The sequence below is a fragment of the Melospiza melodia genome, chromosome 1 (genome assembly GCF_035770615.1).
Source record: "Melospiza melodia melodia isolate bMelMel2 chromosome 1, bMelMel2.pri, whole genome shotgun sequence".
In the NCBI taxonomy this organism is placed as follows: Eukaryota; Metazoa; Chordata; class Aves; order Passeriformes; family Passerellidae; genus Melospiza; species Melospiza melodia.
This window is the reverse complement of record NC_086194.1, coordinates 154,990,037-155,017,085: the sequence shown is the minus strand read 5'-3', so window position 1 is coordinate 155,017,085 and position 27,049 is coordinate 154,990,037. Positions and strand designations below refer to the sequence as shown.

Below are 27,049 nucleotides of genomic sequence, written 5' to 3'. Positions count from 1 at the left end.
CAAGCAAGGAATTTACTTCTTTGATGCCAGTTATTAAAAACAATTATATAAATAGCAAATATTTACTGTTGGTATCTAATCAGACACTGGAGAACTCCTGTAGACAAATTAAAACTATTGTTTGTTATGAACTTAATTCTTTTCCTTAACAATATTTTATGGCCAACTAACACCATGAAAAAAATTATTAACTACTGTGACTCGGCATAGGAGCAAGTGAAAAACAAGCAAATGTTTCCCATTGATGAATATGGGAAGTGCTAAACTGAGATTGGTTAAAAGTATCTGTCTTCAGCTAAGCTGAGGTTCACTGGTGTAAATACATTTTCAGGAGAAAATATTATGTAGCGATTCTATGTATGAAATCTTTGCTAAGGGGCACGTTAAGCATTTTTTCCTAGTATCTTTTCTTATTTCCTCTTCTGTATTACTGACACAATAAAGTGATGTCAAGTAATTTATTCAGGATCCAAAATGGCCTTATGTCAAAACCTGTCTTCTTGGTATCTTACTCTGAGTCCTAACTACTGGCCTGAATAGTCGCTTTCACTCATTTGAGATATGTGAAAACTGCTTTTCATTGTTCATGCTGAAATCTATAGCTATGCTTTAAAAAAAAAAAAAAAAAAAGAAAAGAAAAAAAAAGAAAAAAATTATAAAAGCTAAAGCAACACAGAAATTAGACTTTAAAGATCAGGGAAAATATGAAAACAATCCATTTATTTTTCAGAAAGAAAGGGTTACGGCATTTCTTATGCACTCTGACTCTTCACAGGAGAAACCTCTAGTTCTCCTCTCTAATTTGTAAACAGCTGTACAGATCTCCTTCATGGACCACATATACAACAAAATTGCAATGTGCAGTCTTGCTTGCCTGAAATCTGGTTTAGGCACCACCAGAACAACAGGATGTAGCAAGAGGAACTGTGACTGAAGCTGGAGCAAAAATACCTCCTTCACCCTCAACATCATTTTCTGAAGTACAGTCGATTAGCCAAAACACTGGCAGTCCTTCTGAAACCTATCCTGAATTTTTGTAGTGATTTCAATAAGCTGCAGTCAAGTATTCCCACTTCTACTCCTGCACAGTGATAGATCCAGGATGCAGAGTTACTCCTCCTTCATTTTGTCTCTAATTTTCCTTGTTTTATTCTTACTCTAAGGTGTACTTTGGTCATTTTTTCAGGGTGCCAGTGCCCAAGCACTGGCAGAGGGAGCAGCAGCACTGACCTGTGCTGGAATTCTGCAGGGAATGCCTGAGCTCTTCAGCCAATCTCCTGCCTCTGTGGTAATACATTTAACAAAGGGCAAAAGCGTTGCTCCCCATTCAGAGGTCTTTTTCATATTCAAAACCGTTTCATGATCAGTAGCAGATCTGAGAAATTTTTCATTTTATTCCCAATATATAAATACTGAACATTTGAAGACAAGAATTCTGGGGTCTTCACACTTTGAAGATTACCCATTCATTTTTAAACTAGATTCTGCAAATCACTGCTTTGTGCTATATTTTTTCTGTTTGAAAGACAACATTCATTGCTCGTCTAGTAAAGCAGAGTTATTTTGTGTAACGTCATAAACATAGGAAGAAGATAAAACTATTAATTTTATTAGAACTGTAGAATCATAGGAATATTAAAGTTGGAAAAGATCTCTAAGATCTAAAGTCATCTAAGTCCAACCTTTGACTGAATACCACCATGCCTACCAAAATATGCCTTTAATGTATTTGTGATACTAATTTTGGTTGTCGTATGTTGCATGTTCCCTAATTATCATGTGTATTACAAGGTAAATATTTGAAAAGTACACAATATTGTGAACTTACACTACCTCTTCCTAAACAATATATAACAAAATATTCAGCCAAGTACCACGTGCAATTTGGTCATTTGCTGTGCAGAAAATTATTTTGGACATCTACTTGGTTGACTGTTAGTGTATTCAAACACTTTACATGATTCCTTGAATATTGAATGTATAAGACATACAAAGAAAAACATTTCTTAAAAACAGACCCTAGGCTTAAAAAAAAATGCTCAGAGGCCAATATTTATATATTTTTTTAAATAAACAGTCTTGGTATTATCCAGAGTGAACTGACTGAGAAAGTATCTCTTTCAATGAAGGTAGTGAATGTAGCCTACTTGCAGAGGCATCCAGAGCCATGGCTGTAGTTTTTATTTGGAAAATATCTTGATTAAAATCCTGGCCCTTTCCTGTCACTGTTCATGTCAGTGCAGAAAATAACTGTAGTAACTAACTTACTTTTTATCTACGTTACAAAGGTCATATGATTGCTGTTGCCCAGTCCAATTTCTAGCACAGTTGAAAACTCTTTATTAAAAAAAATATATTCTCTACATTTCTAATTAACAAATTTATTACTTTATATAGAAAAAAATTAATTCTAAAATAAACATCTCTTAAAACTGCACTCAGTATTTGGTGTTCTATGGAAGTAAATAATTTAAAAATCCTTTGATGTAAGTTTTTTTAATGTTTAATTTTTTAATACTCTATTCTCATTTTTTTGTATTTGTTTTAATTAGTAAATTATTTTATGATTGTAGCTCTTATTTTAATTCTTTCAGTATTATTCAAATATTTTTAATAATTTCTTCACTATGAAATTTTATGTGAACTTTTTATCTATTTTTTGATGCAGATCCATCTGTCCTCTATTTTTCCTGTGCAGACAGCACCAAAGGCATTTTAGCATTTCTTTCTTTTGTATACATTAACCTTTCAAAAACATCCTGAAGTAATCAAAAGCTGTAAGTGTTTATAAAACACTTTCAGCTCAAGGAAAATCTGTTCTGCAGAATCCATACAAAACGTGCTATGGAGTTTTTGGCTAATACCAGTGGCTGTGTAACACTAGATCTCACATTGTACATGAAACTCAGCAAATCTGAGACCTCTAACAACATCATGGGTTGATTTGGGCCTTCTATGGGTGGTTAACATGTACTATATCTCCATCATATATTTTCAAAGACAACTTGGCTCCTCCTGGAAAATCTTTGTCATGAGAACTTATCCACTGCATCTCCTCAGATTAAAAGTATGACAGTAATAGACCTTGCACTATGATGGAGCTGGAGATGATTTTGCTTTTTCTGATCTGTCCCACAATATATACATAAATGGTGACAACTCTGGTAATTAATGTTTTATCTTTACCAACTGAACACGCTATTAAAAAAAAAATAACAACAACAACAAAACAAAAATGAAAACAAAACCAAAACCCCAAACAATATCTATTTGGATGGGTTTCTGTATTCCTAACTGAATTGAGCATTTTAATTCATTCTGATTTTCCCAAATAACTAAACTGACTGAGACACTAAAAAATGTTCCCATTGCCACATGGTTATGATCCAATATGAAGAAACAAATAGACAGATATAAAAGAAGCAAAATAAAGACCGTAACGACATCAAATCTAGGCTTGCAGCCAGGAATCTCTAGAATATTCAAATTCCCCTTAATGCTCTGTAGGTATCAGCACAAGGTCACAAAGTACTGCACAAAACCTTTCATCCACACAATGAACATTAGGCCTTTACAGAGCAATTAAGTGTTTATTTCCTCAGCAGTGATTGCACTTTGAGACTACAGAACCATGTGTAAATGTTCTTGAACCCAGATCTGTTGCCCTTTCCCACAGGGAGTTAACATAAAAACAATGAGTTCCATGAATTCATGGAGCAGTGGTGTGTTCTGCACCATGAAAAGATAAGAAACTTGGGCATTTTTATTACTAAAAAAATTACCAATTTTCTTGGTTAGAATCTGTAAATATTCTAACAAAGATGATCCAAATGTAAAAAAAAAATCACAATTTCACAAATACATGCATCTGTCTATGTCATATGATACAAACAAGGGATCTTTGATATATTATCTTTAAAACCAGGTGGGTACATAGGAGGGAATAAACAATGACAAGGGGTGAAAATGTAGTTGCATTATGATATGAGGTGAAGATATGTGCTTTGTTGTAGCTATGCTTCTCTTTTTATAAATAATACTTGAAAACAAACACCAATTTGGAATGTAGATCGGCTTCTTGGAGGCTTGCATTTATATAGGTTATGTCAACACATGATCGTGGTTCTTCGAAATATCATGGGACATGTAATGAATATCATTTGAATGAGTCAAATCTCCTTTGTGCATTGACCAACATCTGCTTATCGATACTTCTGTTCCAATAACACATTCTACTTTTGATGCACTCTTTGGGGAAACTAGATAACCCATTATTTTCTATGACACTTTGATAGCTTAAGTCTGAAAAACATATGAGCCTCTAATCTATTTGAAAGCTCAGTAACACTAATTGTACAACTCTCTCCATCAGCCAAATAATCTTTGATATTAAATGTCATACTCTTCATTTTTCTTCTATCATTTTGCAACCTCTTTTAACATTTCATTAAAAAAAGATCAATAACTGTGGACTACCTTTTTCTCTTTAATGAAACTGTCAAAAAGATTTTAAAATGTGAAATTTTCTAGGAATAGAGAGAGTATGAGCATAACAGTATTTTCAAGATTCTTTTCCCTATCACAAAACAGTATTTCCTATCCCAAAACTATATTGCCTTACCAACAATTGCACAGAAACAGAAATTTCCTTCCTGAAGAAGAAGTGTACCACATAGGATCCTATAGAAAATTTAAGGATTTTTTTCCAGAGTTGTTCATAGTTTATTTTTGCTATCCATCCTGGTCCATGAAAAGAGAATAAAGAATAGTGGGGTTTGTGTGCATACATTTCTTCTGTAACTTCACATATAAACCTGGGAAAATCATTCAGGACAGACTTATCTTTTTTCAAACAATACTGACCATCCCCTGCAATGAAATCAGAATAATTTGGGGTTTTTTTCCTACTTGTTACTCCATCACTTACATTATGATGCTTCACTGTCTGCCAGAGGTGAGCAGATTATTTTAAAAACTATAACAAATACGTCTGAGTCATCAGGCTCTCTGTAATGACTCAAGCACTCTCTGATAAACCAAAAGGTCACATTAGAGCAAATTCAACTATCTTTCTTAATTTTTACCTACAAAATATATGAGCAGGGAATGGAGGCCATGATAAACAAAAGTTACAGATAAAACAAGAGAGGGTATGACCTTTTTCACCAAAAATTTCCAGAGACAGGCAGCAAAAACACTGACAAAATTCAAATGGAGAAATTATGAATAAGCCAAAACCATAAATACTTATTTCTAGTTTCATTAATCCAGATAGATATTCATGGCAAAGCATGAAGATTAAAAAACTCCAAATAGAATAGAGAAGGATTCACCTGGTAAAAAAATAATGTGCATCTGCATGAATAAGATTGTGACTTTTGATCTATGGCATATCTATGAGATCACTTAACATAGTTTTCAGCTAAAGGAAGCTTCTAAATCTGTTTTCATGTCAAAATAAAATAGGAGTCATTATTATTCACTCTTGTTGGCCAAAAGCTTTTGAGGATGAGGCAGTGACAAACTATGTTACCAGGATTATCCAAAATCAACCAAGTCTATCATTGATATTGTAGGACCAGAGAAATTAGTACTTCAAACATTTTTTTCTACATGTAAAGAAAGATTTAATTTCCTTTAAACACTGACCTTTTTACTAGAAAGAATTGTTATTACTATTTAACACTATATCACTTGTATTTTCATATTTCTGTCACATCCATAAATTCATATTCATATGCAGATATATTTATTTCCATATGCAAATGTATGTCCCAGCCCATGGCAGGGAAGTTGGAATAGATGATCTTTGAAGGTTCCTTCCAACTCAAACCATTCTATGATTCTATAACTAATAACAGGAAAACATTTACAAGGAAGTAAGGGGAAAAAATAAAACATTTAATGAATAAATGAAACATGTAGTAAAAATGCAACATGTGAAATCAGCTGTGTCACTAACCCTTATATTGACACTTATTATGTCTCTGGAGATCTAAAATAATCATGTCCCTCCCTTGAATCTTCACAATTCACGAAACCAAATTTCATGGTTTTGCACATATATGCCATTCAATGTGCTCCTGTGTGCAGATTGTGTATGTGCTCATGCTACCACTTACCCTGTCTCTCTGCCTTCTCCACACTGCACATTGCATGAATCTCTGAGGAAACCAGCAGAATTTAAGAGTGCATGATGAGTCATGTCAGAACAACAGGTGAAAGCAAGAGGGAGTAATTAAAATATTTCCTCCTGTTTGCAGTAGTTTAGGACAGTTCATTCATAAACAAGATACTGAAGCTGTTCTAACCAGGAGGAGGTTCTCCAGATGATATCTCACTCTTTAATACACTGTTTGAAGGGAAATCAAAGAGGACCTCCACTACTCACACTACTCATTTCAGGGTCATGCCACCTCTGTCCACATATGCAGGCCTATAACAAGTAGACACTGAAGGTGTCCCAGGCCAGAGCAGAGTGGGACAATTCCCTCCCTTGCCTGGCTGGTGATGCTGTGCCTGATGCACCCCAGGACAGGGCTGGCCCGCCTGGCTGTCAGGGCACTGCTGACTGAGATTCAGCTTTCCATCAGCCAGGACCCCCCAAGATGCTTTCCACAGCAGTCTCTCCAGTATCTTGTTCTGAAATCTGTCTGTACATCCTAATTTGCCATGTCCCAGGTGCAGAATCCAGCCCTTTCCCTTGCTGAACTTCATATGGTTGGTGATTGCCCAACCCTCTAATTTGTTGACATATCTGCAGGGCTTCTCAGTCCTCAATGGAGTTATCAGCTCTTCCCAATAGAGTGTCATTGGCAAACTTAGCATCCCTTCAAATTCTGCATCCAAGTTGTTTGTGAAAGTGTAGAAGAGAACTGGCCTTAAGATGTAGTCATGTGAACCCCACTAGTGACTGACTACCAGCCTGATGTAATCCCATTTACTACAGTCTCTTTTTATTGTCCCCCACATTTCTGGGCAGCTTCAGCCCCCAGAGTTCTCACTAGCTCTCAGTTTGTCAAGTTTTGGCATGCCATCCCACTATTTATCACTGTCCATTGCTTATCACTGGTTTTGTCCCTTTTTCCCCTTCCAATGTAGTTTAAAGCTGTCAATGGGCCCTGGTAGCTGCTGTGCTAAGGTCCTTTCTCTCCTTTGAGAAATGTGCTCCTTGTCCTGCAGGTGAGTGCATGAGGGTTATTTTGTGTTCAAGCCTCTGCAAGATAAGAGGCTGATACTTGCTTTTCGTTCTCATTTAAATGCTTGTTCTCTGATATTGTGCTGGCAACAACAACAACAAAAAAAATCTGGGTACCAAATCCAACTCCAAAAAGTATGGGGCAAGGCTGAGTAAATGTTCTCCCTTGTGAACATGGTAGGGTGAGAAAAATGACTGTAGAAGATCCCACACTAATCAGTGGGTGAACAGTGATAATTTCTAGAGTGTCTCAGCTTTGAGGCTGACAGCAATGGCCAATGAGCAAAACAGGCCATTAAGAGAGATACACCCAGAAAACCACAGCCAACAATAACACCTGTCATGACAAAACAAATATTAAAATTATAGATATTCAATTGTCTCTTCTCGCTGCCTCTGTCACTCAGATACAGGGATTAGATCTTGTAGAAAGTGAAGGAATTTTTTATGCAATGTCATAAACAACTTTTTTGAATAGGTAATGTCATAAACTACTTTTGATTACAGATAAGCTGGGAATGTACAATTTCAAGCAGCAAATGACTGTGGCTATTATAATGGGCTGGCCAAAAATCACTCCAACACAAAATTAAAGGCACATTGTGATAAGACTGAGAAGAAATGCTGGTGCAGTCTTACAGAGAATGGGAAAGGATTGAACTCTGCCATTATTAAGTATAACCTTTGACCTAATACAGCCTATTCTCCTTGGTAAAGATATTTTCATTAGACAAATATGTCAAATAATGAATTAAAATCGTCTCTGTGTAATTTTGATTTATTGACTGGAAATGTAGCATAATCAAATTTGATTTTGCATGGAATTTTTTTTTTTATTTCATACACTTGGTATTACAAGCTTATCTGTTGTTTCTTTTGTGATATCCCCTAATATATATTACTCATAATAGATAGTCTTTCATTATACCAAAGGTAATTAAAACCAAGTGAAATCACCAGTGTGTTATAGTCACTGGAGTTTTTTACCATTACTTTCAAGTGGGCCAAGATTTTGACCAATAGGCAAGGAAAGCAACACTTGAAATATATATTCAAACTACAGCTTATAAAAAAGAAGGAAATGCAGCATTTAAGTAAACATGTTATAAATTTTCAATACTTTTCAACAGATTGTCAAGAGTGTGAATAGTGTTTCACTAAGTTGTTGAAAAAGTAAATATAGGTGTGCTTTACATTATTTAAGACCTCAGCTGTGTAGTAGTGCAGTATTTTGCATAGGAAATGGATCATTCAGAGAAACAAATGAGATTAGTTTACCTGCATTTAAAACCCTGCCAATTTTTTACAATGTGGACCTTCAACCCCTTGAAAGGGACAAAAAAAAAAAGGAATCAAAGAAATTATAAATTTCCAAATACTGGTAGAATAGAAAGCTTTGGATGTAAATGAAGATTAATAAAATATAAGCAAATAATACCACTGCTTGAAAAAGTTAAAATTACAAGCCATTCAAATTGTTTTCCAAAACATTTACATAAATTAGTTGAAAGGCCACAATTTTATACAAGAAGAAATTTTAATTGAGCCTTGTGCTTGAAGTGTTTCTGCAATTACTCCCTTTGGTTCAATTAAGATGTAGCCTCAATTAAAATGTATTGTTAAAATTACAAGATAACACTTGTTGGTGGCACAAAATTGAAGATATGCCTCCATGTAATTTTAGATTATTCCTTGCTGCGAGTTTATGTAATTATTTTTTGTCAATAATGTTTTTTTCTATTCTCTTGCCAACATTTTTAATCAGTACACCCAAACACTAAGCCTCTGAAAAAAGGTAGCTTCTACAAAACTAAATACCTTTTACACACTAGAATTCAGTTAAAACTTTTGATTATTTATGTTTACTGTATTAAAATAACAAGTAAAAAATAATAGGGTCATAGGATTCCCTGACTATAGGAAACAAATATTGTAACTATGAGAAGGAAAACAGCCAGGATTACATCTTTCCACTTTATTTGACATCATTAGTTCTTTCTCAAGTGTGAATGTCCATTAAGGGCATTTATTTTCCTCACTGAGATTTTCTGCCTATTTCTGGCTTATGCACAAGAAATAAATTTACCAAATTAGTCTTTTCACATGCATTTGCTTATCTGTATTTTTAATGCCTTTCTCTTATTTAATAGTTTTATGCAGATCCATAATTGTTCAGTATTCCTTACATTTGGTGGTATGTAAAACTTGATTGAAAACACAATTTTTAATGATCAAGTAGATTTTAGAACAAACTTGTCATATGGGCAGGAAAAAAGGAACTGTTATTTTCAACAACCAATAAAAATAGCATTTCTAAATGCACAAGTAACACCATATAAGCACACTATCATTTGTTGGAGGATTATTTTTTTGGAGAGAGAAAGAATAGCAATTCTATTTTTTTTGTTCAACTTACAAGTACTTTTCTAAGAATACATAAAAGTTTGACCCACTCTATCCTTTTGCATAAAGCAGTACCAGAGAGCCTCAGATTGCCCCAGTTCCACTCTACTTTAAAAAATACTTCGAAAGAATGAGTAATTTTTTGAATTGTGGCCAATGGTTTGTCAAGTATTTGCTAAATATTTAGTAATACATTTCCAGTATTTATTAGATTAACACTAAATCAGAAATCAGAATTTGTTTAGATTCACATTTAACTGCCCAGAATTTTTACATATTGTCCCAAGCCTGCAACCCCTTTGTATAATAATTCCCACAATTCACTCCAGTATTCGTGTTAAACTCAAACTGCCCAACTCTGTGAAAACCCTTGAAGAGCCTGAATTGCTCCTTTTTATCTGTGAGGAGACTCTGGGTTAGCGAGTGCACCTTGTGGGTATTAATGGCTCATCATGAGATGGGGAGAGCCTCAAAGAGACAGGACCAAGTCAGCCTTTGAATAAAGTATTCTAGCTCAGAGCCTGACCCTAGGAAGGAGGATGATTTCCTCTGAAAGCTGGCCCAGGGGAGGGAGGCAGCAGAGCATCTGTCTCACACAGACAGAAAGGGTGGACGCTCCTTCCCCTGCACTTCTCTTGATCGTGTTTGTGAGCAGGTGACACACACCCCAGTCTCCTCTGCCTGGTCTGTTTCTCTGAGCTGGAATGAAAAAGTCACAAAACAGTCTCCTGACCAAATCTCACTAGCTATAGCCCCTGACAGTCATATTCCAAAGGAGATGGAGCAAATGCTACAGGAAAATAAATGGGTGAAACAGTCAAATTTCAGCACACTAACAGAATCACAGAAAGGCTGAGGTTGGAAAGGACCTATAGGGGTTTTAGGAGAGTATGTAGAAATACTTGAAACTTTCTTTGGAGTTAAGTGGGAAAAATAAGTGACAGAAACATTTTGGGAGGCTATGATATTTTAGTGCTCATATTTCTGTCGCTACAGAAAGTCGCAGAAGGGACAATTATTTTTCCTCATGTTTAATTTGAAATTAAACAAATCATCTGTCTTGCTTTTCTTTCAGGGAAAATAAAATTCAGAATATTAGCTTTTACGTTCAAGGCAATTCTTCAGCATAGCTGTTAAATCTAGCTCATCTTCCTCAACTGTATTGCAATGTAAACTTGTAGTATGGAGGTAGTCAAGCAACAGGTACAATTGTGTCATGCAAAAAGTTGTATGGGAAGAAATAATAATATATTTTGCATGTGAGAGTTTATTTGGGTCAAGATGGTGTGAGCAATTACAAATTAACAAGATGGTAATAGCCACCATTAGATGAAACACCGGTGTGGTGCACTTTCGTGGGGTCCACAGTCAAAGACAGCAGTGTCTAAGACATAGCTACTCTTCTGAAAAATCTAAACCACAAGGATTGTACAACTGTTTGGCCTCAGAGGACAAACTGTATCTAATTAAAAGCAAAGCACATATGATGGACATTAGAGGAACTCAGTACCATCTGCTCTACTACTGCTTACATCCTTTTACACCGCACTGTTTGCCAATGAAAACACAGCCTTTTGGAAAAAAACAGTACTCCCTCTCCTGACAAATCTAAAGCCCTGTGGAAGATACTGACTCATACATCCTGGTGAGGTTATACTTCTTAATGGGCTACTACATGACTAATGGGAATTTTACTAGGCGGATAGTACAGACTATTAATCAGTTCAAGTTGCTTGCAAGTTTCAATATGATATATATCAATGATATTGATAATAAAGCCCTAAAAATAGAGTTAGGATTTTTTTAGAACTTTCTATGCACAAAGTTTACATTTATATATACAGACATGCATGTAGGTGCTAGATAATAAGTATTCCTATGACTAGGCTGCCGTCTTTCAAATTGTGTAATAAAGTTCAAGACAACTTTTTAAAAAGAGAGATGGTAGAAGGGTTTTAAACAGAACTATTCTGGTAAAATTATCACCCAGGTGATTACATTCTTGTCTAAATTGCTCTGCAGCTGGATGGAATATACTACCCACTTTCCACACTGTAAGGAACAGATTGTACTTCCCATTTTAAGGCTGTGAAATGTGTTAGCTAGAAACCTTTTCGAGCTTTGAAGCAGATTGAAAGGCTGAGGTAACATTTGGAGAATATTTTTACATCTGTCAGTGAAAGTATTCAATTATCAAAAACAGACAAGCTATAACTTTTTAGCATCCCAGCATGTCCCTGCTTGTGTCCTCATGACATCCTACAATTTGGTTTTGTCTCATAAAACAACCATGATGTACATTTCCAGTTAGCTTGCTATATTATAATTCATTGAAATCCCCACTGAGTTTTTGCTGCTTTTCTCTTCATTTCAAAATATAAACTGAATTACCTGAATTAAAACAGCTCTCCTTCCCTGATTAGTTCAAAACTGGCAAACTCCATCAAACTGTTCTTCCCAACATGATACAAAAAAAAGGCAAAAGGGGTCTGCTCTCTGCAGACATAGATACTTCTGAACTACTGTTCCAAGTCTTTTACAGCTAAGATGTTAAGTGGTTTTCCCTCTCAGATCACAAAGTGCCTGCTTCCTCAGGATCCTCTGCTGAACTTTCCCAGGCAGCAGTTGACAGCTCAGACACCCACAGCATGACACGACAAAAACCAGCTACACAAACAGACCACAAGAGCTCTGAAAAAAAAGTCTGCTTTCAAATACAGTGAAATCAAGTCTCATACTATAGCTATTTCTTTGCCTCTGCTTTCTTTAGTATTATTTTCCCTCTGTCTCACATATTTTTAATTAGATTAAATAGCCAATGCTAAAATGCTTTAAAAGTTTCTTGTGTGTTTATCACATACCAAGAAACAGATTTTTTTTCCTTTTGTGTTTAATGGCATACTCTATATAAATACACAGTTCTAAGAGGGATATTAAATGGAATCTGTACTGTTATGTATGAAAGCAATCAAAGTCTAAACTAATGCCAAGGAGTAATTAGAGCCTAATTTACTTGGCTTGTTTGGCATGTCATAAATGTTTTTACAATGGTTCTTAGCAGATCAAGAGTCAGAAAACAAATTTCTGCAAGTTGTGGAGAAAATACTACAGCCTGTTAAGGACTTCCTCAAACTAGTTCTATATTCTACCATCTGCAGTGTTCAGAAGACATTCCTCTGAGCTGTAAATAGTATTTGTCTGTTGGACAAAATTCTTTATCTAATACTTAAATTACATATCAACATACACCACAGTATATGAAAGTAGTTAAAAAATGCTGCTCTCCAAGGAGTTAACTTTTCCAACATGAATACTAAAACCATTACAGATTATACAGGATGCATTCATTTGTTTCCTAGGGATTTAGCGTTAAACAAAGGACCAGTGCAAGCTCTGTGAAATGTTCTTCTGTGAAACAAAAACCTGTGTCATATAAAAAAAGGACAGTAACTTGTCCCTCTAATTGATGCTTATGAAGGACAAATTCAACATATGCTTACTTTTTGAGATGCAACTTGCTCAAGAAAGCAAGATTTTTTTAAATCTGTGAGACTGAAAAGAACGTAAAGGAAAAGGATATTGCCAGCAGTCACGCCCTTTGAAGAACAAGAGCTACAGGTAATTTTGTTGCCATGGAACAAAGTGTGAATTGCACAGGACACAAGGAAGAAAGTTGAAGTGTATGCTGCAAACTTCTTCACTAATGGTTTTTTTCTGCAGACCTTAGACAATGGGGTTTCTTTTCATGATGCACTAGCCCTGGAGGCACTCTCAGGAGACGTTAATAAGACAGTATTGTTGGGTACCACATACTGCTACACACAATGGCTGAGAGGATTTTCATTAAAGGCAGACACTTTGCATAACTTGCCCAGAAAAGAAAGACCTTTCTTTTTTCACCATTTTCAGCCATTTTTCTGTGTCCCAGGGGACTTCTAACTAAACAGAAGAAAAGGTTGGAAATGAGTGTGACAGCAAAGTAGTAATTGTACAAAGTATAAATACAGAAGCTAAGAAGCTATCCAAAGATAAAAACTTGGCACACATGAATTTTGGCATAGAAATTCTTCTGTCCTGATAGTTCCTTATACCAATTCAAGCATGAATCAAATAACAGCAGTATTTATCAGTTGGTGACAACTGAAACCAATAGTTATGATGCATTGATTTTAACAAACTTTTTCATTGCATAGCATACTGTGTCCCCAAACCTTACAGCTGGCAGGGACATTTTAAGGGCATCTAATTTAAACAATTCTGGAAGAAATCCTCTCGGGGCAATACATTTATATGTCAGTGATATTGATATGTGTATATTCTGGCATAAAATAACTACCTTTTTTTTAAAATCCAATAATTCCTACAAAAAAAATGTGATCTGTAAAACTATAATTTTTTTTTGTGATCATTGGAGAATCTTTAGTAAGTTGATTGCTTCACTTTTGCATTTAATATTTATGTTAGATCAAGAAGAGTTCCCCTGTTTTACATCTTTATGATCCTAGAAATTTTATCAAGTGTTTTTAAGATTGTTACTTTGCCAAAGTGATGGCAAAACAATAAAAAAGGATGGATAAGTGTAAATTGCATTTTCTCCTTAAATTTAGCATGATTCAGTTTTGCCCTGGGTATATCCATTTGAGAATGCCATATAGCCTTAAAACCAAAGATCAAGAGCCAAGAGAAAACAAACTTGGAATTAGTAATGTTTGTCATCTACTATGAAAATCAACAGTGTACCTCAATGTGCTAGATTTCATGCTTCAGTTTTATGCTTAAATTATAATTTAATTATTCAAAAGTGCTAAGATTCTTCAATTCTGTGGCCAAGTTCCCAAGCAATTTCAAGGATTATTTAAACAAATCGAGCTCCTGAGTTTGAGACTTAAAAAAGGCTATTTTCAATTTGAAATCAGTATATGGTATACTTTCCATTCAGGATGCAGTAAAATCTGCCACTAGACAATAATTACAGACCTCTGGATAAAGACAAAGAAAGAAAAGGTTTTAATTTGATTAGCCTCCAACTGTATTCATTTAACTCATCTGGGAGCTATCCAGCTATGGATATTATCTGGGAGCAATAATTCTTCCAATGAAGGTCATAATTCTTCTTTAATTGTTTCCACCTGGTACAGCACTGTCATCAATGCCCCGTTCTCCACCTTTCTGTACCTGGCTCCCAGCCCATCACTCATGCCCTCCCAGTCTTCCCTTGCACTATCATTAAGGAGTAAGGGAAAAGAGGCTTGGGTTATTTTTTTTTTGTGACAGATCACAGAACCTCCAGCTTGGTTTCCTCCTTTGCTGGATGATTTCTCTGTGTTCAGTCCCTATTTCACCTCCTAAGAACTAATTCCTGCTCTTTTTCTGCTATATTCAGAGACACTGAGCTTTTCCTTATAACCTGTCCCACACCCCAGGATTCTACAAAGTTGACTTTTCTAACTCTTTCTCTTTTCTGCCCCTTTTATAGTCCTCCCTTAAAATCATCCCCTCATACTCATTCAAAAAATCCCAAACAGTTAATAAAAATCCTTTAGCAGACAAAAATCTTCACTAGCAAATTAATTTATGAAGAAAACACTTAAGGATCACTAATTCAGGCATTCAAAGACACTCATTCTACAAAGTCAAAATCCCTATACTCAGGCAAATTCCATTGCTTAGCACCCTAACCCAAGGCATGCCTTGTTATGTTCCTAGGCATCCTGAGGAGAAAAGGGAAACTGCAGGACCCTAAAGAAATTAACCTCAACAAAGGTGACCTTCCCTTCCTAGCACATTGATTTTATGTTTGCAGTGACTTCAGTTGGGGAGTCAGACTACATACATGAAATCCAGAAGCGTTCTGTTACTGCTCATTTTTCTCTGAGAGACTTTTATCATATTTCCTCATTGGAATCATCATGAAAGGACTTTTGATTCTGGAACATAAACGCAGTCAGCACACTAGCAAGCATACACACTTTATAGTAAATATGTGGTGTTAGGCAGTAAGCAGTAAACATTTTTGAAGAAAACTTAATTTGTTTTCAATCAGATGAGATAAGAGTCATTATTAATGGAGGTGAATATATTTATCCAGGAACATAGGCTTGCCTAGACAGGAAATTTTGTATTAGTGGAACAGAATTTCTCAGTTTATTGATTTATGTCTAAACTAAATGAGAATATGTTCTATTGCTCTTGAGGTGGATGACATGAGATTGAAGTAGGTATTTTAATATCCTGTTTAATGTCAAGTTAGAAAATTAGGTTCTTCCTCAACCTTTGAGTTTTAGTCATAAAAGACTAATGGTTCAGGACCTCCCAGTGTTTCACCATATACCATCTATTCAAATGGAATGGGCTGACAGCCCTAGGCTGTTAAAATCCTTAGCTGTTTATGGGAAAAATATTCCCTGTCCATTGGATTGTGAAGTTAGCTCAATAATTTTGAATGAATAAATGTAAAGCTATTTGTACATGTTTTTTAGATATGCTAAAGAAAGTGAAAGCCTGGGTAGCATTGCTAATAAGGTTTATCTGGTAAAATGGATTATATAAAAAGAAAACACATCCGGGAGAAAAGAGTCCTATCAGAAAAGACAACAAAATTGAACAGGGAGCTTCATGTTTTGGGACAAATACATTGTTTTTCCCTTGCACTTACACTATTGCTGAAGAGACAATGCTTATCTAGTCACATGGAAAGCCCTTCTTCTTTACCTATAATACTGAAGATAAAAAGGATCCTATCACACATTTATAAAAGAAAGATCTCACACTTCCTATTGCTTAAGCAAATGTGACACGCTATTACTTAAAAAAAAAAAACAAAACAACAAAACAGATTATCTTCTTGCTTTCTTCTGAATCTTTTGCACAAGATTACCTGACAGGAAATTGGTTTAAGAGACTGAGCAATAATGATTCTGGAATTTTTTCTCCAACATTCATTGCCTTCTGGAAACCATACTGCAGATCATCCTCCTAAAGATACCTTTGATGTCCATGAGCCTCAGCAAAGTGCTTCTATTAAAAGACTGCCTTTCAGTCCAATTTGTTTATTTCAGTTTGTTGTATATACACCCCATTATCAGCTCAGAGCAAGAAGATGAACGGACATAAATAATGGCACATTTGCAGTAAGAATTTTGTGGCAAAGACCTTTAGTAAGATATTGTGGTTTCAATGCAACCACAACACAATGACAAACTTCCTTTATAAATGACAGATCTAATAATAAAGTTAAAATTATAGTTCCATGAAAAAAAGCCAAGTACTGAATTAACAGTATCTACTGTATGATGGCATGTGGCTGTATTTCCAACAAAACCATCCCTATTATTCATGAATTGATTTACACTTTTTATCTTTCCATAACATGCAGTATTTATTTACCCTTACATTTTGAGGCATTACAGTTTCTGCTGACAGGGGTATTTTCTTAAAATAGAACATTACAGCCATCCCCTGCTAGATGTTTAAGCCATGTCTATGTTTATTTTAAAATTTTTTTCTTGAACTTTCTAACTGTGAGCAGGCTGGGAATGTAGAGTCATGACAAATGAGAGTTTGTTTTATAAAAAAAAAAAAAAAGAAGAGAAATGTAGACATTTGATGTAACACTGAAAAATTCACAGCCTCCTACCTTAAAAACAAACATTTCCCGGCGAAGAATAGCGAGAGTGTTGAAGTTCCCATCACAGATGTTCGGCTTGGCTCCGGGGTAGGAAGGTTTGTCACCAGTGGGTGGCCGGGGAGGTTTTGGTTGCCTGTCATTCTTCCGTGGGTCTGCTGGAGGGACTGAACGATGCGGGGGCACTGTTGGCAGAGGTCTGGTTGGTGGTGGTATCCTGTCAGGTGGACCTTTAAAAATACAGCAGCTGGATGTAATATACAAACCCACTAAAGGAAACGTACACAACAAAGCCAGCTGTAAGCTGTACAAACCCAACAGTGAAAGGGGCATGAAAAAGTGACCTGACATACCTTTCTGATGTTATTAAATCACTGAATCATAGAATCACAGAATATGCTGAGTTGGAAGGGACCCATCAGAATGACTGAGTCCAGCTCTTGGCCCTGCCCAGGACACCCCAAGAGTCACACTGTGTGCCTGAGAGCATTGTCCAAGTGCCTCCTGAACTCAGGCTGGTGCTGTGACCACTTCCCTGGGGAGCCTGTTCCAGTTACCAACCAGGCAGTGCTTATAAAGGGTATAAAGAATGACTACCAAAACCAAGGAAAATAATTAATTTTCATTACCTAAAATCTTCCTTTTTGGAAAAACATTCTAATAAAACCTTATAAGGATGCTTAGGCCACCATCATTTCAGACGAGAAATAGTTCAAAGCAAATTATTTACCAATTGAGTTCTGATAACAGGACATTTTCTCTCATACAAAAAAAATGAAAAAAGATCTTGTTCCTTATAAGATCATGATCAGTCAATAGATTTTCAACGTATATTTTTAATATATAGTCATCAATTCACACATGCACATATGTAGCATACCTGCTACTTACTGCTGACCAAATTTTTAGATCAAGTAATGTCATATTCATTAGAGACAGGACAATCCCAGCTTTTTCCAATGTCCTTTGGTATGTACAGCAGTTCCTAAAACTGGACCTCAAGTTCTGGGCATGTATACAACACACACACCCCATCACCCCCCTGCCATGGTTGACATATTTTCTTCAAGTGAAAAACTAAAACTCTGTTAAGCAGTGTTACAACATTTTTCTTCTTCCAAATATCTTATTTGTCAAAATGTACTGAGTTTTATGAAATTACTATCCAACTCATAGTTTCAGTACCTGCAAGTCATCAGGCCATCCCAGACAGATAATGATCATACCCTAAATGGCATACTGAATGACTTGAAATGAGTGTGCTGAAAATGCCTGCCCCTCTCTACACATATCAGCAACATTTATTTTTCATGGACAAAAAGATAAGAAGCTTCACTTAAAGCTTCATGTCTGGAAACAAGATGAATGTTTTAATTTTTGCTCACTCTATTTAGGCCTCTCTCCAAATAATTTAAATATATAATACACTTTGACCTTAAAAAGAAATGCTGTTTCTTTTGACCACTTTCAGAAACACTTTTGAATAGTAAGACAACTCTAAAACTGCACAAATGACATTTGAATTTCTGAGAATTTTATGAAAAACCACATACTATATAAGAAAAAAAAAAGATGGAGTATGTATGGAAATCTTAAACTTGCCAAATGGTTGTCATATGATTTAATAAGGCATTTATTTCATTCACAATTTTAAGACTTGTGACATTTATAATTTAAAGTTAATAACAGTATTTCAAGGAATACTGCAGACCAAAATGATTATTTTAATAGGTGTGACATTTTTATTGAGACATATGATTCCAGATCACATCTTGATTTTAAAGGGAGCAAAGGAATCAGTTTGCAGTAGCTCATGTTGGAAAGTTTTTAACCAAATCAAAGTTTTTTTATGCCATTTTGTGGTGATGTCAGATATTACTTCCCAGGGGTAACACATTTTTCCTAATGTATAGCCCACAGCTGTTTGAGCTTAGCAGCTACTTTTCAGCAAAATATTCTTGTCTAGCCCTTAAGTCTAGACTACCAACTTATGAGGTCATGAGAAACAACCTTCCCTCCAGCTAATCACACAGGAAAAAAACCCAACCAACCAAAACCTGATCAGCCAGTCATTCTGAAATTGCTATTTATGCTTTACAAAAATATCTATCTGCACTTGTGAATATGATATTTTAAAATTCTTGTTACTATTACACCATGGAGTCTGCAGATTTCTAGTTAGCAGTACAGTAATTCTAAATGATCATAGCTGTTCTTTCTAGTAGGATGGATAAAGAAGGAATAGTCCTCACAATATTCAACATAAATACAACAAACTAAACAGGAAAAACTGGAAGTACAGAATTTAATCCAGCGCAGATTTAATTACAGAATATTGAGCAAGGCAATATCAAATTATATGCACTGGATAAAGAACATTAACATGGAGATACAACAGAATTTTCAATTCTGAAAGTCAAATAAATCTTTAAAGAAAAAAAAAAACAACTTAAACCATTTAACATATACCAACAGAATCAAAGTCATTAAAACCAAAACTAGAGCTATGTCTTTGGAAGTTTAAGGGATAGTAATATGGCAGATAGTATTACATTCAACACAATCACAATTACACTATTGTTAGTAATTTAAAAAAAATTCAATTGTCTTGTTAAATGCAGAATTTATTTGCATCACAGGTATTTTATATCAGGCCATAAAAACTGAAATGAACATATTTTAAAGAAGTAGTCCCTTCTTTACCCTCTGTAGGGACTATAACACTATTTTGAAATCAATTTGTTATATATATCATAAGGGTATTTACGGGACCTCAGATTTTGAGAGAAATTTTCTGTATTATAACTGATAAACTGAGAGGCAATCGATTCATCCAGTTACATGAGCTTGGACACCTGTGTAAATAATCTCATTATAGTTAAGAACTTGCATTTCTTAATATTTTCATAGTTTGGAATAATTTTGATTGAATTTCCTTTATGGATTTTTAAGACATTTAAAATTACTGTTCCAGATGAGTGCAGATTTGAATATAAGTTTTGAACAGTAAGAAAAAGAGTAAGAGTGTCCTCAAAATCTTTGGATGCTTTACTGACACAGAGACTCTGGCATAACAACTGGTGAAGTTACACCATTGAGCCCTTTGGAGAGGGGATATGGCCAGGAGGACCTCAGAGTTACTTAAACCAAAAAGCTTGTGTTGTCTGATGAGAACACAACATACCATATATCTTCTGGATGCCCTGTAAATCGTCATTAGGTAGTTTGAAGTTGTCAGTTTCCATATATTGGTAAAATGGAGCCATGATTGCAGTGGGATCATTAGAGTGCTCCAAGCCCAGAGCATGTCCGAGTTCATGAACTGCAACTAGAAAGAGATCGTTTCCTGTGAAGAGAAGGAAAGGAAAAAGACCTTTGAATCCACAAAGCTAGTAAAAAAATAACACACATGGAGAACTCTGGTTTTGCAAGATGTTTTCACTGCATTTCACAAGGTAATGTGTAGTAATTAATGGATCATCAAGGATAATGTGGCAGAAAAGGCAGTTTTCTCTCTTTTTTTTTTTTTCTAACAAGGAAACCATTAGGCTATAATGGTACTCTTACAGACATCATAAACAGAAACCTTTTTTAATTGATATACATGGTATTTGTAGGGTTCAAGTGTCATAGTTTATGTCTAGGCTTTTCTGCAACTTGTGACTTGATGCTGCCATGAACCCAAGTAAAAATGCTTTCATCAAGACATAATTCCAATAGGAAAATATCTTGGCTTTGTTTGGTAAACTTCACAAACTGAAGACTACCTATTTAGGATAAACCCCACAGAGAACTTAGTCATTCAAACACTTGTAATCAGATCCCTGCTGACTATATGTAGATGTAGTCCATTTCGGAATCACTGTGATGGAAATCCTAATGAGAAAAATAGATGTCCTCATATACTCCCCTGTGCAATTCCTTGTAATAACTGTAGTTTTCTATTTAGGTTTTAGAGCTTTTTTAATTTTTATAGGACTAAAGAAAAACCCCAAAGCCATGCACTCACTACAAAATATAGACCAGTTTAATGTTTTTGTTATTCACTTCTCAAAGTATCTTTGATTTTTTTATTACAGAGTATTAGATAAAACTGGAACATTTGGCAGTAGAATATGGCACTCTTCTGAAGCAAACACAAATGAAAGCCAATGGGATCTTTTCTAAAAAAAAAAAGTTTCAGAGCTGGACCTCTATGGTATTATTTCTGTCTTTTTTTGCTCATCTAAGATTTTGTTCTGCATATCTTTCTATGAGTCTTTCATACAGATTCTGTTGTACTTAACCTGTCACAAAATGAGACTTTGGAAAAGTGGTTCAGATCAGGAGGAAGATTCCAGCTGTCTGAAAAGGGTCACATCCAGAATATGGCTCATTTCACCATGTAGAGATGGGAAGAACCATCCTCCAGAAGTGTGATCCTGTCCCACTGACAAGAGAAGTACTCTAGATCAGCAGGCTATACTGATCATCTAATTTTTAAATGCTGAACTCATGTGAAACTGGTGTTACCTATAGTAAGAAGCTTGTTGTTGAAAGTATAAATAATGAAAGGCTTGTGCTCTGGCCTAATAGTCATATATTGGTTAGAAATATGAAAAAAATGCTCCACCTTAACTCTTACACTATAAGCTTTAGATTCTTTAGGGATAGACAGGTATTTTTCACTGCTGGAACTTGATCTGGAAGTACTTTTAAAATGTCAGTGGTAATAATATTAAGTTGTATCAGCAACAAAATTGCATGTATATACATTATAGAACTTTGAGGACATAGTTGACAGTATTTCAATTTCTCAAGCATTTCCTCTTGTTGACACAATAAAATAAACTTTATCCAAAGCATATATGGAATAGGAAACACTAGATGCCTTCATGATGTATGAAGACATGCTGATGTCTGTAAAATAAATTTTTGAATGAAATAATGAAAACAGACACAAGTAAAACTATATGCTCAGTTCACAATCTTCTCATAACTTCTGATTCTTAATTTGAAAATATGACAACTAAATGTTCTTGATCTTCCATTCAAAATAACTGTGCAAAAAAATTACATCTTTCAAAAATTAATGACATAATGTGCTTTTACAAATGAGAAATTTATCCTATCATTTGTAATTATGTGCTTTCCAGATGAAATGTTTTATGACAATATTTTTCTTGGATGCAGCTCTTCTTACAGCAAAGCAGAATCTCAATGTGCTGTTTCAATAGTTTTGATAAGCCTGACTGTCCTGGTGACAAATGCTCTTGATATCTGAGTCTGGCCTTCTATATGAAGATAAAGCTGATCTTGACATCATCTCATATGAATAATACACAGCTTCTGGAGCTAACATCAGCATAGGAAGTGATGCACAGAAGGAACTTTGTAAAGGTTTTCATTCTGCACTTATAATGGAATAATTAATGTAATTTTAAATAATCATAGGTTGAAGATGGAAAGATAGAAAAGAAGAGCATGTTACTGTACTACAGCTTTCATACTATAACGAAAAGTCTCACATTATTTTTCAATTCTATTCTGAGTTTTGTGAAAGTTCTAAACGAGGCTTATTAGGAGGCAAAATTTCTTTCCCTGGTATTAACCTGAATAATTAAGAAGCAATATTCTTTTTCTTTTCAAACCTTCTGAGAGCAAATTTCTTTCCTGTACCTATGCTTCCTACATCATAACTAAGAATATTAACTAAGTCCTATATTAAAAATGCACTGACATATTGGCCACATTTTATTTACTGTATTATTCTCAAGTTGCTTTGAAATAAGAGTATTTGTTCTACTAGTACCATTAGGCTTGTTACTGTCAGTACATGAAACAGTTTTTTACATGTTATACCTCTACTTTTTGAGGCAGGAAGTCTGGGAAGTTACCTAGTTTAATTTCTAAAATTTCAAGAAACTGCAGTTAATCAACAGTCTTGGAAGAGTCCACTATTTCTATTTGTGCCAGTTATGGAATACATGAAGAATCAATACATCCTTTGATTCTCAGTCCTTATTGAGTCCCCTTACATATTTCCAGCAATTTTGCTCCATGTTGATCTGAAAGAGGTGAAATACATAGTAAATGGGAAATAAATAAAACTGACTTTCAGCTACTGACATATCCTCTTTCCAGAATGACAGATAATGACCATATCGTAGAGCAGTTCTACAGTAGTACTAAGGGACTGTAGGAACATGTCAGACAACAGATATCATGCAGAGGCTGCCTGTTTCTCTTTTCATCTTTTGGATAGGGGAGATTATGTAAAAAGAAAAATTAAAAAAAAAAAAAAAAAAAACTAACCCAAAAATGAAACAAAAAAACCAAACCAAAAAAAAAAAAAAAAAAAAAAAAACAAGGAAAAAAAAAAAAAAAAAAAAAACCAAAGAAACCAACCAACAAACCAAGGAACCAAAAACCCCCAAACATTCCATTCAGTATCTGACTGTCCCTCTGGATTTAGTAATTAACATCCCATGCAATACAACTTGTAGCCATCAGGGGAGCCATTAAGTGTGGCAAAGGCAGAACAGCCCTTGAGCAAATGAACAAGGGGGAAGGGAGAAGGTCAGAGGAAAGAGCTGGGAGAATAATATTCTTGCCTGGGGTGACAATGATTTAACAGGGAACATATTTTCTACTCGTAGCCAAATAGCCCCATTATTCATAACAATTTCCATCAAGAGTCATGATTGTCTCCAGGGCATCCTGAATTTGAACTGACCCAAATAACTTAGTGCAATTGAAACTCAGGTTTAAACCAGCCCAAGATGAGCTGAGTCCAGCACAGGTAGGGCCTTATTACTATCTGAGTTTCCATCCTTTTTGCTTTGCATATGATTAGATTTCTCTAATTAGGCAACAATTACTCAGTGCCTCTTAGCTTTAGGGATCAGACTTGCCCTGAGTACCTCAAAGTTACTGCAAAAAGCTCCTGAGAGTGCAGAAGGACAACCTTCTGTAAGTCTTGCTCTTTTTCTCAAGACTGCACAGAAGAGTATTTGAGACAGCAAGGTCAATGGTAGCCCACCTTCAATTCCTTGGTCAGTGCTCAGAATAAGCTGAACTCTACAAACAAGTGAGCATTCATATTCAGGCTAGCTTTGCTATCCTATCCATACTGGGGAGTTTGTACATTTTCAGTTGCCACTGTTGAAGGAGAGAGTCCCAAATCATTTTGTATTTCAGAATACATTATCCAAGTAGGACATATTTCAGTCCACATGGCAAAATGAAGCACCATCACAAACTTGAACAAGTCATAGCAGAGTTAAAATGCATATGGCTACAATGATTTTTAAAGCAAATGTTGCCACTGAAGATATACAATGATGAGTATTCACTGTCACAGTCTCAGGTGCATCTTGTTGTATACCCACAGAGTAATAGAAAAATATTGGAAACTATATTGCACAAGTCCAAAACTTGTGTGTCTCTATTCTTGTGAACCCATTAGCACGGAGATTTGGAATAGAATGGCTGTAAACTCAAAAAGTTTGTGATTTTTTTTTTATTTTATCTCAAGTCTGGTTTCACAAGTGAAGAAAAAAAAGATACCGTGTGTAAAGAGCTAACGTAAAATTATTATTTTTATACTGACACTTTTCTCTGAGGCTATAAACTATTTTAGGCACTAAATCTGCCTGACTTTACAAACATTGCCCAAACTTCAGAATATAAATATGTATTAATATATCAAATATTCAACAACCAGCAGTGTGGATCATGTTGTATGGAGAAGCCTTTCCCTGTAGCTAATATATACACTATTTTTCACATCTACAGAAAAACAAAGCTAATATGTCTGTCCACAGTAAGCTATTGAGAAAGCCTAGTTCTGAAGATAATAATTTCCATTTTAAATGGTATGTGAGTTCAATTTATAAAAGCAATAACTTAGTGGCTTAACATGTGACCTCAATTTTGAAGACTTCTCCATCCCAAGGAAAAGAAACCCTAGAAACTGAATTTCAAGTTCCAAACAATTGTAAAAATACAAAGATGTTTTATACATAGACATACAATTTTTCTTCCAAAGACTGGTTCATTTCAGTTTTCATGATGTAGATAGTCATGATAGTTCTAATTAAAGTGACATCAAACTGAAATTTAAATCTGCACAAGACTTCTATCATAATCCTATTACAAGACAGTGTCTTAAAGGCAAACTTACAATTACTTAGAAATATTACACACACACAAAATAGCTATTGCTTTTGGTTTGATATATGCAGAATTTTCATTTTCATTATTCCGTTCCTTTGTACCACCTGATGCATCCAAACAGCTGAAATGCTACAAATTGTAGAGTAAGAGCCTTACTCTACATAGCATACCAAAAAAAACCCCACACAACAACAACAATAACAACAACAACAACAAAACTAAAAAAAAAAAAAAATCTTTGTTAGCTCTGTTATTATTATCCGTTCCAGACAGGTCAGAATTTTGAAGATGCTATTTCAACAGTCAGTCACAAAAGCAGATTCCTTCTCTCTGACCTTATTACAATAGAGCAGAACTGAGCAAATTTATTATGCATGCACTTACATAAGCACCATATATGTGTATATATATATATATGCTATATTGAGAGTATACATGGGCCTAAATATAAATCATAGGAATACTCTTATCCAAATAAAGGTGCTACATTTTCCAGTCTAAGAAATCATATATAGTTGTGTGACATTATCTCAGACTTCTGCCATCGGCACTAAAATTTGGTAGCTAAATGTTTATTTTGGAAAGAGAGTTTTGCTAAAAGATGGATGGAACACCTTTGAAAAATTAAGAACAGAACTAATTTTTTGTAATTTTAAATAAAAGCGCATCATACAGAGCATATCCACTTTCTGGATGAACTTAGCTTATCTATTTTTTACACACTTTATTTTAAACAATCATTTTCAATAATATATCTATATATTTAGGCTTTTTCATTGTGACAAAATACAGTGACATAAAAATGTCTTCTTTCACCCTATTAATACATGAAATGCGTAATAAATTCCTTTCCAGTAGGCATAGTGAGATATATATATATATATGTGTATGTGCACATACATATATGAGTGTATGTGTGTATATATATATATATATATATATATATATATATATATATGCAGACAGGACAGGAGGTACAGACAGTTTGTTATATACAAAGTCTGTTCTAATTACAATGTCTGTAATTTGGAATACCTACACCCATATGTGTATATTTTTGATACACTATTCTATTTTAAAAAGATTAAAAGATTAGTGTGAAATTCAGAATTGCTTGCTTGAATTTTGACAAGACCACATTACTACAGAGCAAGGCTGTCCTCAGGTGACTCAGATCATTGATGAGATATGAGGAGAACATGTGCGTTTAGTGGCCTGCGTGTCTATCCTGGCGGTGCTTTACTGTTTCTGCGTATTTTGGGCAGAATTTAGAAGTCAGAAGCCCACTTTCTTTTATAACACATATCAGCCTGTACTTTAGAAGGCAAAGACATGCAAAAGACAAGAATTCCTGACTTGCTACTTAGATCTGTTACGAACAATATTCTACAACTTTTAGAAAATTGCTTGAAATGGGTGGAATTAATTAGTTAAATTTCTTTTTATAAAAAGCATGGATATAAGAATATTTCCACTTTTTTCTCACAGTTTCAATCACTAGTACTGAAAAAATTTGCAAACCATTCTGACAAATGAATCGATACCGACTTCCCCAAAGAGAGACAAGTGAAGCAGCTAGAGATGATCCTAGGGGAGGCAGAGAAGACATGAGACCTTGCTTCAATGTGTTCTTTCTGAAAATATGATGCTTATGGCTTTATTTCATG

The 27,049-nt window shown here is 34.9% G+C and overlaps 1 protein-coding gene across 1 annotated transcript in view; it reads right to left on the bottom strand.

Annotated features, from left to right (window-relative positions):
• MMP16 (matrix metallopeptidase 16) overlaps positions 1-27,049 on the bottom strand; it is a 163,078-nt gene that overhangs the window by 22,927 nt on the left and 113,102 nt on the right. The window contains exons 5-6 of the mRNA XM_063172821.1: positions 20,410-20,571; positions 17,238-17,455 (exon numbers count right to left, since the gene is read on the bottom strand). Coding sequence (XP_063028891.1) covers positions 17,238-17,455; positions 20,410-20,571 — 380 coding nt within the window. The remainder of the gene's footprint in view (positions 1-17,237; positions 17,456-20,409; positions 20,572-27,049) is intronic.